General features: G+C 31.4%; 1 protein-coding gene across 1 annotated transcript in view; it reads right to left on the bottom strand.

Moving 5' to 3' along the window:
• Nucleotides 1–15600, bottom strand: part of LOC106645753 (uncharacterized) — a 424845-nt gene that overhangs the window by 211681 nt on the left and 197564 nt on the right. Inside the window, exon 4 of the mRNA XM_089597564.1 lies at nucleotides 1379–1813. Within this exon, the coding sequence (XP_089453690.1) occupies nucleotides 1379–1813 (435 nt within the window). The remainder of the gene's footprint in view (nucleotides 1–1378; nucleotides 1814–15600) is intronic.

A 15600-nucleotide genomic window follows, 5' to 3' on the forward strand; every position in this document is an offset into this window, starting at 1 on the left:
TTGGCAGTAAATTAACATCTGCCTTTTTATCATGTAAAACGATCACGTCAATTAAGTCCTTATAAAAATAGTTATCAATGAATAGTCTAAGGTGCAAACACAACTCAATATTTAATTACGGAACATGCAGACGCATTTCTAACCCAAAAAAAAGCACAACGTCAGCTATCTCTTGCACCCCCCCCCCCAAAGTTAGTCAACTTCCTTTACGTCAAGCGAGCCGCACTTGTGTTTAATTTTATGACGTTACATTCATTAGTAAGAGCTTACAGACTGCTCAATAATATGGAATATATTTGCATGTGTATAAATTAAATATGTAGTGATTCTACATCTCAAAAAATTTTAGTAATTTTTTTTAGCGTAAGGATGGACCTTGAAATGGTTTTAATCTTGTAGTGAGCTTACAATAATGTGTTTTACTGTCTATTCGCGAATATTTTAAACATAAATTACTCACTTTTTTCAATTTGGTTGACAATTAATTACTTTATCTAAATTGTTCATGTCTCATGGACTACAATTATTAACCGTAACATAATAATCAGTAGATGCATGAATTTAAAGTGGAAAATTAAACCTATCAGAATTTTTAAATTCCAGCAAAACAAATCAGAGCAAAACTATCGACTTAATCTCTGTCAGCCATTGGCAGTGGTTTATATAAATATGCACCAAGGATGGTAATTTTTCTGGACATATCTGAAATTTAATGTTATTTATGGAGTATTTAAAATCACAACTCACAATCACTTAACATATCCTAAATATCACTATATAAGTTCACTGTAATAATGTCTATTATTATACTAGCCTACGAAAACTCACTTTTCCTACTTTGAACGTCATTTGTACCACGATTTGAAAGTTATCATAAGTTTTAAATAGTAATTTAGTTTCAGAAGGATATGGTGAAGATAGGTAAAATGCGTTCAACTTTTTTTTTTTATGTAGAGTCAGAAATTGTTTGTTTCGGACTAAAATTTTTTTTAGAAAACTCCAAGGATCCAAAAATTTATTTCGAGATTCTTTGCCCTAAAAACCTTGTTTTAAATGTTTTATTTTTTATCTTAGCTTCTAGTTATCCAAAAAATTTTTTGACCTCCATGAGCATAGTTAATACTAATAGTTTTAAGTGTAAATTTTTTTAAGGTTATCAAATTAGCTATTTTGACCATCTACCTGGGCCATTACACAAAATCTTATTATTTTATACAGTAAAACAGAATGAAACACATTTTTATACAATTAAGAAAGTTTTTGGTGCGGCATGTCAAAAAATGAAGAAAAATCCTAGAATCAGTCATTTTGCTTAAAAATAAACGTCTGGTATCCATAAACTTAATCACTTGAAATGAGATAATTAAAAAAAAATTACCTTCATAGTTATTAGTTCTCTCTTTGCTAGACACCGTAGTCATCGCTTGTATCCCCGGCAATCTATAAGCTAGAGACGTTGGCGGTATTAAACTTGAATTAATCAGCACTCCATTTTGATCAAACTGTAAATTAATTGGTGGTGCTACTTTTTTCTGTGGTTGATGTTGTTGTTGCTGTTGGGATCGCCCAGCTATCGATCGATATTCAAGACTCTGAAGGAGCCTCAAAATTTCGCCATACTTGTTTATATAGTCCTGGTACTTTGGATGGCTTTGGTAATCAGACATACGAGTAAGTTCCCGCAAATGTGACTCCAAATTAAGCCTCTGCTGGACTAGGACTAGCTTTTGCTGGTGATACATGTGCTTATTCTGCAGATTCAGCTCTTCTGCTTGTAAAATTTGCGGCACTTGTAGCTCGTGGACACCAGCTGCTATAAAATTGTTTAATGGAAAAAAAAAAATCAATTCGAAATTAAGATAAAGACCATTTGAGTGAATATAATGACGTACATTCCATTGGATCTGTTACGGTGTAACTATGAGTGAGAGATGAATAGACTAATGAAATGTTTATCATAGCTTAGGACGTTTAGAATACAACGTTTTATGATAAATTTTCTGAAACTTTACTAGAATATACGTAATGATACAAAAGTATTAAATATTGAATTTTAGATTTTTCTGCAGCATCATTTGTAAGGTACTTAAAAGTAAGAAAAAAACGAGTATAACCTTAAAGATGAATAAGTAAAGTTGATTTTAAAGAAAAATAATATAAGGTTTTTCTAATCCTTTTTAGATACAAAAAAACATTATGGTAACTGTTAAAATGGTGAATAATAAATACACTATTAAGTATTTATATAAATGTAATTTATTATAATAAGGAGAAGTATTAAATAATAATTGTAGTAAGCATAGTGCCACTAACGACGGCTCCGTATTAACTACTTCAACTCTCTCTAAAGCGAGTACACCGGGACCGAAGTTCCCTTTCCACTCTCTCTTACTCATACATCATGTGTTCACATATACATTAATAGCACAAATGTACTTATTCCTAACAGTAACTTTTCAGAGAGTTCCACATTGTGATTTTATTATTTGTAAGTTCGAAAGGTTAATTTATGAGTCAGCGAACTAGAGTAGAAAATACTTTAGGGGTGCTTAGAGTCATTGTCAGGATATCCTGATCATGACGGTATTAACTTTATACTCAATATTTGATCTAATTAAGATCAGGATACGTATAGTCTTGTGACTTGTTACAGCTACTATGGTTAAGATAGTTGACCAGAAGCGAATCAACATCAACCCTCTCGGTTCCGGGCGTTGACCCCACTAGGCCTGTTCCCATAGTAAAAACTTACTCGCGCTCAGATCAGCGTCGGACTCCTCGCTAAGTCTCCTTTAGTCTTAGGAACAATTAGCATTAAGCCCTTGCGTTAGTTTTAAGTCCATTTGTATTGCGTTACCTAGTAAAAGGTTGTGATATTGACAGCTTCCCTCAAAGCGTGTTGGTGAGCTTGTCAAACCCTTTCTAATCAAACCAGGAACGTTCAAGACTGAATCCTTAGTATTAAGGCTCTTTGGAGCACTGATTTAATACTGTGATGTACTTGTGACTTACGGCACCTAACATGTACCTGTTCTCGACTTGTCTCTACTTGTAGTCTATTCAATTATCCTTGTTTTTTTTGTAACTACAGTCTGTTCCGCGTTTCTAGATTGTTTTTGTTAGTCGGCTTGTGCGTTAGCCACCCACCTTTTAGAACAAAGTTCTTTATGTCGCGATACTCGAGGGGCTGGAATTTTAAAACCGACAGATTTTTTTTTTGAAACGAAAGTGGTTAACCCGCAGTCTCTTCCTCTCAAGTTTTCCCCGTTCCCCTCGCCTACTGCTCTCTAGACACTTCCCCTCTCCCCACTGTATATGTATATCAGCAAACCGTGCCGTGTTACTCTTCTGCACACCTTTACCCACCATTTTCCCTCCCAAGCAATTAATTTTTAAAATATTTTAATTTTATTTTCCAACAATAATTTTTATTTCCCTTTAAATTTTTTTCTCTTACAATTCTAAAAAAAAAAAAAAAAAAAAAAAAAAAAAAAAAAAAAAAAAAAAAAAAAAAAAAACCTCGACCTCCTGCGTAATACGCACCAGTACCTTACCCCACTCTGCTACAAGCGCTGCCGACTATAGTAAGTCGGTTACTTAGACCAACCGAGAAACTTCTGAATTAGAAAGTTGTTGGAAAAGAAGGATCAATGTTAAAATCGCCTTTGAAATTTTATTTCGCTCATACCTCTGTAACGGTAAGAGCTATAGTGAAAATATAAATAGCAGCGTATAAAGCGGAAAATTTTCTATTGATTTGGTCTATTTGAATTATTTAGACAAGCACAAAATTTCGAGGAAAAAAATTGTAAAGAAGATTTTGTACTTAACTTGTAAGAGTAAGTGAGACAGAGAGAGCGACCGAGTCCCCTGCACCCAGCAGTGTCCCCCACTACTCCACCGGCAGTGGCAGCGAAGGAGAGATAAAACAAGAGATAATGTGAGTGTTTGTAAGTGTGGCTGCTGCACACGTGCACACACGGCAACATGGCTTATCTAACGGTGAAAGAAGCACCAACTCACTTAAATCACTGAAATATCGTTTGAAGCTTCTTGTATGCCTATACAGATTTTTTAGACGACCGGCTCACACGTTTTTAAAGAAGCCACAGAAAATTTATAATGGAAACTGTTTTTTCCTTTATAAATGGATTTTTTTCATGATTTTGATAATTTCCTGTCGATTAAGCATAAGCTTAGTATGAAATTTTTTTAATGAAAATCCGTTTTTTTCATCATTTACAATAGTAAGTACTGCATTCATGTTGTTTACTAAAACAAAAACTTGAAAAACGAATGAAAAAAAAAACAATAAGTAGTTTAGTACTCACGATGGTTGAACTTCGTGAGGACTGTATTTAGGCACGACGTTCTCATGAAGTTCAACCTTCGTGAGTACTAAACTACTTAGTGTTTTTTTTTTTTTTTATTCGTTTTTCGAGTTTTTGTTTTAGTAAACAACATGAATGCAGTACTAACGTTTACAGAGCTTCGTTCTTCCTGTGAATCTGGCGACCCCCTTGTTACCTGAGAAATTGTGTCTATACCCATCTCATATTTCAAGAACTTCGTTCTTACCGTGGGTCCCATGACCCATTTATACCCCCTAGATTGTTGTTATAATTTCCTTTGTAATTTCCTCATTTTGTTTTTTTTTCTTTTAATTTCTTGTTTTATTTTTTTCTTTATTTCTTGTTGTATTCTTTTTTTTTTTCATTTCTTGTTTTATTTTTTTTCATATTTCATTTTATTATACTTTTTTTATTTTTTTGTATTTCCTTTAATTAATTTCTTTTTTTATTTTCATATTAAATCTTTTTTTTTTTATTTCCTTTTTTATTTCATTTTTTTTCATTTATTCATGTCTTTTGTAATTTTATTTTATGTTACATATATATTTCATTTTATCAATTAAAAAAAAAAATTTTTTTTCACTTATTTTTCTGTGATTTTATAGCCCATCAAAACAATTTTTGTTTTATTTTTATATAATTACTCAATGACATTGTGCCATTATTTAATCATCAAATTAGAAATGAGTGCCGATAAAAACCATTAAAATGATATAAAACTCGAAAGATATTTATACAACGATCTTACATAATTGATTTATGATTAATTTGATAAAATACTTTATTTATGTAATTATGTGATAATGTAACATAATTTGTTTGTTGAATTCTACTTGTTTTTTTTTTTTTTTTTTTTTTTTTTTTTTTTTTTTTCCGATGTATTATTTAGAAAACAAATAAACCTAATTTATCAAACAAATGCATAATTGAATGTATTATCAGTGAACACATTTAAAAATGGAATGTTACAGTTACGAACCACACCATAAGTACAAGTATAGATCAACCGAGAAACTTCTGAATTAGAAAGTTGTTGGAGAAAAAGGCGTTTTTGATATTTTATGTAATTTGACCTGCTGATTACGATAAAAATAAATAAAAATTTTTTCGAGTGGTGGATCAATGTTAAAATCGTATTTAAAGTTTTATTTCGCTCATATCTTAGTAACGGTAAAAGCTATAGTAAAAATATCAATAACGGCGTATAGAGCGGAAAATTTCCTATCGATTTGGGCTATTTGAATTATTTAGACAAGCACAAAATTTCGAGAAAAAAAATTGTAAAGAAGATTTTGTACTTAACTTGTAAGAGTAAGTGAGACAGAGAGAGCGACCGAGTCCCCTGCACCCAGCAGTGTCCCCCACTACTCCACCGGCAGTAGCAGCGAAGGAGAGAGAGAACCAGAGATAATGTGAGTGTTTGTAAGTGTGGCTGCTGCACACGTGCACACACGGCAACACGGCTTATCCTACGGTAAAAGAAGCACAAACTCACTTAAATCACTGAAATATCGTTTGAAGCTTCTTGTATGCCTATACAGATTTTTTAGACGACCGGCTCACACGTTTTTAAAGAAGCCACAGAAAATTTATAATGGAAACTGTTTTTTCCTTTATATATGGATTTTTTTCATGATTTTGGTAATTTCCTGTCGATTTAGCATAAGCTTAGTATGAAATTTTTTTAATGAAAATCCGTTTTTTCATCATTTACTATTTTTATTGACCACATATTATTTTGAAAATTGTACATAAGATAAAGTTTGAATGGACAAAAGTATCTTTTTATGATATAAACTCATGAAAAGTAACTGAAAATCAAAATAATTTAAAACAGGTAAAACTGGAATATTTATATAGAATTTTAAAAGATGCACAGCTTGATGTATTTCGGAATTTTGAATATTTTATGCTTAACATTATATAAAAATGCAACGATACAATAAATTATAACGCGTACAAGAACTATTATTTTGTTTTTCAAAAATCAAAACTTAAGATTTTAGCATTATCCAGTTTAATTTGTATACATTTATGGAATTATTATGAATAAACAGTACTTTTTTCCTTGCACTGCCCTGTAAATAATATCTGCTCGTCGTTGGCTGGCTGCACGGGTGCGATTTTGAAACCAGCAAGACTCGATGCTTTTAAATATCCTGTAAAGAAAAAAAAGATTCTCACTCGTCCGTATTATTTTGTAGAATTGTAAATTTTTGGTTAAGAAATTGGAAAAAGGTTTCAACGAATGCTAAAATGTTAATTTTTTATACATAAGTGTACTGGCTAATAAGCTACAATCTACAATTCTTAATTATTTTAAAAGACAAAGAGTAGAAACTACATTAAAAAAAGAAAAGTCACTATGTGCATAATGGTGCAATGCAGTATAGTACAGAAAAGTCGGTCAGCCCAATCGTGAAGAAAGTGTTGAGACAAACATCACCCTCGTCGTGTAGATTGTGATGTTGGAGGTGGTCCAGTCCCCCATCATTAGTTGGAGGTCGATACACATAAATAAAAGCAACAACAAATTCATCAGTACTTATATATGTGTGTATCAATATTATGGGAAGTAAATTGTAGATTTTTTTGCAAAGGCACACGATTAGTAGAACGCTGGTAATGAACCGAATAATAACTCCACTTTTCTTAATATTTTAAGCATCTTGAATTTTTTTTTCTTTCCCATCAGCTCTTAATAAATCGTGTGCCCATGCACGAAAATCTATAACAAATTGAAAATAGAGAGCAGGATCGATAATTTCACTAATAAAAGTAATGAATAATAAATTGATAAGTTGCCTCATTTTCGAGACTATTTCCTAAATACTTTGTTTACAACTCCAAATTTTTTTCTGTAACGTCGTATGGATCGAACTTTTCAGTAAAGTTTAAAAACCTGTCATCTTCAAGATCATCGATTTCATCAGTAGTATCACTGGCATCTTCGTTATCTGCTGTTTTATGCAAATTATTAGCGTTTCCGGGGTCTGCGGCAGTATCCTCTTGGTCGTCCTCTTCGTTGATCGAGTAGTCAACCAACTTAGAAACATCGGCGTTGTCACAAGTATCCCCATTGCAATTTTTGCAGATACTACTACATACTAAGCCAGCTCTCTTACAAGTGCACATTTTCGTACTACAATTTGTGTAACAAGCACATGATATCTATACAAAACATTGTAACTGTTGTAATTTTTTCATCATAGTAATGTTGTATACAGTAGTAGTGTTGTATACATGATCAAAAAATTGGTTACAAAACCGATAATGCATGTTTAAAACAAACATTTTATGAACACTATCTTTTATAATTAGATTTAAAGTTATTTACACATATGGATTGACTTACGACAGTAACAGCTTTTCAGCTTTTAAGATCAATCGACCTCCTTGCATCGAACCCGTCGAAAAAGTAAGCGTGTGAAATTCTCTCCAACAAAGCCGAAAAAAATGCGCTGATAAAACTGTTGCAAAAAATGACCTGGCCAGGATTTATGTGTATTGCATTGCACTAAACGATTTTTTCACAAAACTTTTCGACACAAAATTTTAAACACGAGGTAATGCACAACAAACTAATTATATAATATTCTCACTATTATAAAAAAAACATACTCATAATTTGGGCCTAAGAACTATGTTGAAAATATTTTTCTGCAGAAAATTTAAAAAAACTGAAAATTTTCAAATCAATCCACAATCATTGTAAAAGTTGGTTACGTTACATATAATTTTGGTTAAAACGCGCGAGAAAAAAATCGATTGTGACTGTCAATTTTTTTTTTTTCATGTTTTCATATATCATCTTTAGAAATAATCAAGAATTGTAGTTTATTAGCCAGTACACTTATGTATAAATAATTAATATTTTAGCATTCGTTGAAACGTTTTTCCATTTTCTTAACCGAAAATTTACAATTCTACAAAATAATACGGACGAGTAAGAATCTTTTTTTTCTCTACAGGATATTTAAAAGCATCGAGTCTTGCCGGTTTCAAAATCGCACCCGTGCAGCCAGCCAACGACGAGCAGAGATTATTTACAGGGCAGTGCAAGGGAAAAAGTACTGTTTATTCATAATAGTTCCATAAATATATACAAATTAAACTGGATCATGCTGAAATCTCAAGTTTTGATTTTTGAAAAACAAAATAATAGTTCTTGTACGCGTTATAATTTATTGTATCGTTGCATTTTTATATAATGTTGAGCATAAAGTATTCAAAATTCCGAAATACATCAAGCTGTGCATCTTTTAAAATTCTATATAAATATTCCAGTCTTACCTGTTTAAAATTATTTTGATTTTCAGTTCCTTTTCATGAGTTTATATCATAAAAAGATACTTTTGTCCATTCAAACTTTATCTTATGTACAATTTTCAAAATAATATGTAGTCAATAAAAATAGTAAATGATGAAAAAAACGGATTTTCATTAAAAGAATTTCATACTAAGCTTATGCTTAATCGACAGGAAATTATCAAAATCATGAAAAAAATCCATATATAAAGGAAAAAAAACAGTTTCCATTATAAATTTTCTGTGGCTTCTTTAAAAACGTGTGAGCCGTTCGTCTAAAAAATCTGTATAGGCATACAAGAAGCTTCAAACGATATTTCAGTGATTTAAGTGAGTTGGTGCTTCTTTTACCGTAGGATAAGCCGTGTTGCCGTGTGTGCACGTCTGCAGCAGCCACACTTACAAACACTCACATTATCTCTGGTTCCCTCTCTCCTTCGCTGCTACTGCCGGTGGAGTAGTGGGGGACACTGCTGGGTGCAGGGGACTCGGTCGCTCTCTCTGTCTCACTTACTCTTACAAGTTAAGTACAAAATCTTCTTTACAATTTTTTTTCTCGAAATTTTGTGCTTGTCTAAATAATTCAAATAGCCCAAATCGATAGGAAATTTTCCGCTCTATACGCCGTTATTTATATTTTTACTATAGCTTTTACCGTTACTAAGATATGAGCGAAATAAAATTTCAAATACGATTTTAACATTGATTCACCACTCGAAAAAATTTTTATTTATTTTTATCGTAATCAGCAGGTCAAATTACATAAAATATCAAAAACGCCTTTTTCTCCAACATTTTTCTAATTCAGAAGTTTCTCGGTTGATCTATACTTGTACTTATGGTGTGGTTCGTAACTGTAACATTTTATTTTTAAATGTGTTCACTGATAATACATTCAATTATGCATTTGTTTTATAAATTAGGCTTATTTGTTTTCTAAATAATACATCGGAAAAAAAAAAAAAAAAAAAAAAAAAAAAAAAAAAAAAAACAAGTAGAATAGAGTTAAAGAACGTATCAATTAAAGATCGTATCAATGGTTTTTAAGGGCACTTATTTCGAATTCAACAAACAAATTATGTTACATTATCACATAATTACATAAATAAAGTATTTTATCAAATCAATCATAAATCAATTATGTAAGATCGTTGTATGGATATATTTCGAGTTTTATATCATTTTAATGGTTTGTATCGGCACTCATTTCTAATTTGATGATTAAATAATGGCACAATGTCATTGAGTAATTATATAAAAATAAAACAAAAATTGTTTTGATGGGCTATAAAATCGCAGAAAAATAAGTGAAAAAAAATTTTTTTTTTAAATTGATGAAATGAAATATAAATGAAATATAAAATAAAATTACAAAAGACATGAATAAATGAAAAAAAATGAAATAAAAAAGGGAATGAAAAAAAAAAAATTAAATATGAAAATAAAAAAAGAAATTAATTAAAGGAAATACAAAAAAAATGAAAAAAGTGTAATAAAATGAAATATGAAAAAAAATAAAACAAGTAATGAAAAAAAAAAGAATACAACAAGAAATAAAGAAAAAAATAAAACAAGAAATTAAAAGAAAAAAAAACAAAATGAGAAAATTACAAAGGAAATTATAACAACAATCCAGGGGGTATAAATGGGTCATGGGACCCACGGTAAGAACGAAGTTCTTGAAATATGAGATGGGTATAGACACAATTTCTCAGGTAACAAGGGGGTCGCCAGATTCACAGGAAGAACGAAGCTCTGTAAACGTTAGTACTGCATTCATGTTGTTTACTAAAAAAAAAACTCGAAAAACGAATGAAAAAAAAAAAAAAAAACAATAAGTAGTTTAGTACTCACGATGGTTAAACTTCGTGAGAACGTCGTGTATAAATACAGTCCTCACGAAGTTCAACCATCGTGAGTACTAAACTACTTATTGTTTTTTTTTTTCATTTGTTTTTTAAGTTTTTGTTTTAGTAAACAGCATGAATGCAGTACTAACTATTACAGAGCTTCGTTCTTCCTGTGGGTCTGGTGACTCCCTTGTTACCTCATAAATTGTGTCTATACCCATCTCATATTTAAACAACTTCATTCTTACCGTGGGTCCCATGACACAGTAATACCCCCTGGTTTGTTGTTTTAATTTTCTTTATAATTTTCTCATTTGTTTTTTTTTTTCTTTAAATTTCTTGTTTTATTTTTTTCTTTATTTCTTGTTGTATTCTTTTTTTTTTATTTCTTGTTTTATTTTTTTTTATATTTCATTTTATTACTTTTTTTTCATTTTTTTGTATTTTCTTTATTTAATTTTTTTTTTCCTTTTCATATTTTTTGTACACTCAAAGTTTTCTTTAATGCGTTTTCTCGTGGGGGAGTATGTGGGGGCGCATAGTTCTCCTGCGACCAGAGTCGGTAACTCTCCACTCTGCTGACCGATCAGGCTCGGCGCCTGTGCCGTGGCTTGCGCGCATGCGACAGTCTCTGTTTGCTGCTTAAACTGAGCACATGTTTTAGCTTATGTATCAGCTGTAATGTAACTCGTGCTTAATAAAGATTCTTTGTCTTTAGATTGGGTTACTTCTCTCTCCTCCATCCACGTACCTGGCAGCTGTGGGCTGCCATCCTCTGACACCATTGCTCAGGGTGGCAAGTTTCCCACATTTTTCCATCACATGCTGCCCTCTGGTGATAAGTTTTTAGGTTTTTTCTCATTGTGGATTACACCTCAACACTACTCAACATTACTTTTTTGCTTGGTAACGAAAGTCAGCGTGAACTTGTATTTTTATTAAAATGGAGGTGAGGGAACTTTTTTTTTCTCCTGTGACTTTGGTTAGTTCCAATAGCCTAAAATTAGTAGTTTACAGATTTCTCTTATAACTATTATTATAATGTAAACATTTTTATATTATGGAGCTGCAATTGATATTAGACTTAAGAGGTATATAGAAATCTACTTAAGACTAAAGGTAACTAAACATTTTTAACAAAAACTTTATCATGCATAAATTTATAATTAAAATTTGTAACTGAAATTTTTTAACTTTAAGGTTTGGAAAAAAAGGATTTTCCACCAACAACAGCTTTGTCTTGGAACCCGGTTATCAAAATCTTTTGAAGCCAAAGATGGAAGTATTACTGTATTTAACACATCATTCTTAGTCTTATAATATTATTTAGTTTCCTTGTGGAGTTAACATCACTGTTGAAATATAATTAGTATCATAGTGTGATGTTACGACAGTAAGGTTTATAATGTAAGCGATAATAATTAAATCTTGTTTTGATATTGCACGATTATAATTTACGAACATGGTTGTTTTATGATACGGAGCTTAAACGAACGTTATGTACTGTTGTAAGTATTTAATAAAAATTGTATTTTTATAATTTCAGTATTTATAATTTTTTTGTTATTTATTTTTAACTTATTCAGTTATACAGTAAAGTAATTGTTGGAAAATAACGTCACGACGTCAAATTTTTTTTTAGCCTCAGTTTGTGATTCCTGTATAGAAATACATCAAAGATACATCAAATTATCTTAAAAATTTAATCTATTGTCTGAAATTAAAAAACATGAAAACTTTTTGTTAAAATTGAATATTCTATTCTTGTTAATTAATAATATTGAACATGTTTTTACTTACAGTTTTGTAAATGTTTCTGCAATGTCTTAATAATGAATTTTTTCTCGAAAATTTTGCTTTGATAATAAATTAATTGTATTGGGAGGAGATTATCAACAAACCCTTCCAGTTATAAAAAACAGTAATAAAACTACGATAATAGAAGAAACTATTAAATCATCATTTTTATGGAACTGCTTAAAAATTTTATGATAACAAAATAATATTCGTTCTAGTCATAAATAATTTTTAAAATTATTGTTAAGAATTAAAAAACGGGACATATAAATATTTGACATTTCTAAATCCTGGATAACAGATTATGTCTGTACCAAAATATTTGGTAATTACAGCAACTGTTTTGGTAATAACGAAATACTAACTTAACATAATGAATGTTCTTTTTTTTAAGCAATAAAATTTTAAGTAAATGAAATGGAGGGACTAAAACTTATTACAGCACCGGTACAACAACCTATGAAGGTATAGATAAATTAGATGATGATATTTATATAACCTTTCCCATAAAAATTTTAAACAATATTAGTGAAGGATTGCCACCTCATGAACTTAAATTTAAAATACGTACTATGATAATGTTCATTCGAAATTTACGTAGATCAGATGGATAATGTAATGGTACACGATTGCTAATTACTAAATTGTTGAAGTATAACGTAGAAGACGAAATACTTACGGGAGAAAAAATTGGCAATAAAGTTGTTATTCCAGAAATTACATTAAATACTGGAAAATCTTTATCATTACCTTTTATTTTATGTAGAAAACAATTTCCATCAGCATTTGCTATGACTATAAACAAGTCTCAAGGGCAAAGTTTTAATAATGTGGAATTATTTTTAAAAAAACCTTTTTTTTTCTCACGATAAAATGTACGTGGCTTTATCGAGATGCAAAAATAAAAATGAAATTTTCATTCAAATCGATAGAGAAAACATTTTGGATATTTAAAATAAAGTTTGGAAAGAAATTTTTGATTATTAATAGTAATTTATCTTATAATAACACCATAAATTTGATATTCTTATATGTATAGACAAAATTTATTACTTAATAATACATCCTATTAATGTAAATTATGTTCATATATTGTACCAATTTAAACACTCATTTAAAACAGAATAGTGGTTCGATAATGGTTCTTAAATAGACCGTGGTTCGATTCCCGGCCAGTGCGACTTATTCGGGCAAGTACCTCTGTGATTTTTCTCATGTGCTTTTTCACCACGCAATGCTCCTCGAGGAGGGTTTAGGCGACCTTCTCACAGCAAAATTGCCTAATTTCCCCCTACCCCCCTCCTTTCATGAAAGGCGTCCCATCCCTTTCCTTGTCCCTTTCTCAAGTGCTAAGTGCCCATAGTAGTGCCCTTATTAAAGGAGCCGGACGTAGAGCACTATAACCTAAAAAAAATTTATATATATAACGAATTTTTTTAGCCTCGAGGAAAAAAGATCCTTGTAGCTTATAATCATAAGACTAAAATTAGCTCAAATCAAGATAGATTGAGTAAATATTTATGGAAAGCCAGAATTTTTTCCGTTTTTAGGGCTTGCTGGACTACGTTACGGCACAGCCCCCGCACGCAAGCTACCGTAGAAAGTGCAGGGACTGCAGGCAGAAGTTTTCGCTGTGACTGGACATTAGCATGGCAACGAGGTGGCGTTCCATTGCGAGCTACCATAGAGGGTTCAGAAAATGCAGGCGCAAGCTCCAGCTATGGTGGGGTAGCAGCGTAGCGACGAGGCGGAACTTGTTCGCGAGCTGCTAACACTTGTGAGACCGTGAGCTCGGTTTTTTCAACTGCGTCAACCAGAGTACGATTTCGTAAGAGTTCTGGCACGACTAGGAAAGCTGCAAGCTCTGCATTTGTATTCACAGCTGCCTTAGGTGTGAGTCGCAGAAATGGTCTTGCTTCGAATCTTTTCAGGTTGATGAAGAAATCTTCCACCAAGTGTGGGTCCAGAAAATGGTTTTCTCTATGAACTAGACGTAACGTCTTTTAAGAAGTTAAAAAAGTATTAGTTTAACTCTATTTGAGTTATTTTTGTGTTGTTCTTAAAACTTAACGAAAATTGTTGGTGAATTAATTATTTGTAAATCGAAATTTTCTTTTAGTTGAGAGTATCTAATTTTTTAATTTGTACATGTTAATACTTTTCAGAGTACAGTTTTTTTTATAAGCACAGAAAATTATACGAATACATACGTTACCTTAAGTAAGAGTACTGCAAGTTTTTTTTAATCAGAGGTAAACGATGAAAATTCAAATGAAGGAGAAAATTCGAGTTGTCATTTCGATGAACATTTTTTAGGTATACATCTTTTTTATTCTACCGTTTTTAAAAATTTTTTTTAATTATTTTTTTTTATTTGACGCCCTGAGTTAGGATACCAAGGGTCTGCTAGTCAGTCTACTACCAGTGCGGTGCTTCACAGATGGTCTTAAAGTTTTCATTGATTCTTTTATAGTTATTATTGCTGCAGAGCATCAATTCTTTTAAGTTATACCAACATATAAAATTTTACTGTTGTCCTCGTCTTTTTTATCCTTGGCATCGTTTGAGGATCGAGATAGTTTTTATTTAATGTGAATAATTCGACGTATTTTGAGTGCTTATGTAGAATTAAAATATATTACGCATTTCTTACTAGTCCTATTTTTGACTTTTAATTTTACGGATAGACAAAAGTACTTGCAAGCTTATATTTTCACTTTTTGTGACAAGTTCATTTGAAGACTATTTATTTATAAAAATTTTGCAAAATGTTAACGACCGTGATCCATTTCGCTTGGTATTTTTGAGCTGTTTGTGTTCTAAGTAATTGGAATAGGTGTTCATAAAAAATGTGTAGGGACTGCATTTAACTACTAACTATACATTTTTTGCAACAAGTTTTTTCTTTATAATTTACTAAATGAAAACAAAAAATTCAGTGTTACGTCAATCGTTTTTCATTTTTTTTCATTTTTTGAAATTTAAAAGCTGTTTGCGTGAGCATGACTTGGACAAAGGCGCACTATACCAGTGGCTAAGCGAGTAGCTGCTTGTCTATCACAGTGGCCTAGAGAGGGCTTATATGGGCACGCTCTACTGCATTTGTAAATTCTTCCTCTTAATGTTAAGAATGTATGTGCTTCAGTGTAGTATGTGTGTTAGCCATACTCTTGGTTCTCCTTTTGAACGAGACGGCTTGAGATTTGAGATCCTTCTGAGGAAGCGTCTTGGCCTACTCCCTGGTTAGCAGCCAACCAGCACGATTTTTTGTAGCAAGGCCCTTAGCGCTAGAG

This window comes from Copidosoma floridanum, unplaced genomic scaffold (assembly GCF_036245765.1).
Source record: "Copidosoma floridanum isolate Cflo_tuat_1 unplaced genomic scaffold, Cflo_Japanese_pri ptg000033l, whole genome shotgun sequence".
Classification (NCBI taxonomy): Eukaryota; Metazoa; Arthropoda; class Insecta; order Hymenoptera; family Encyrtidae; genus Copidosoma; species Copidosoma floridanum.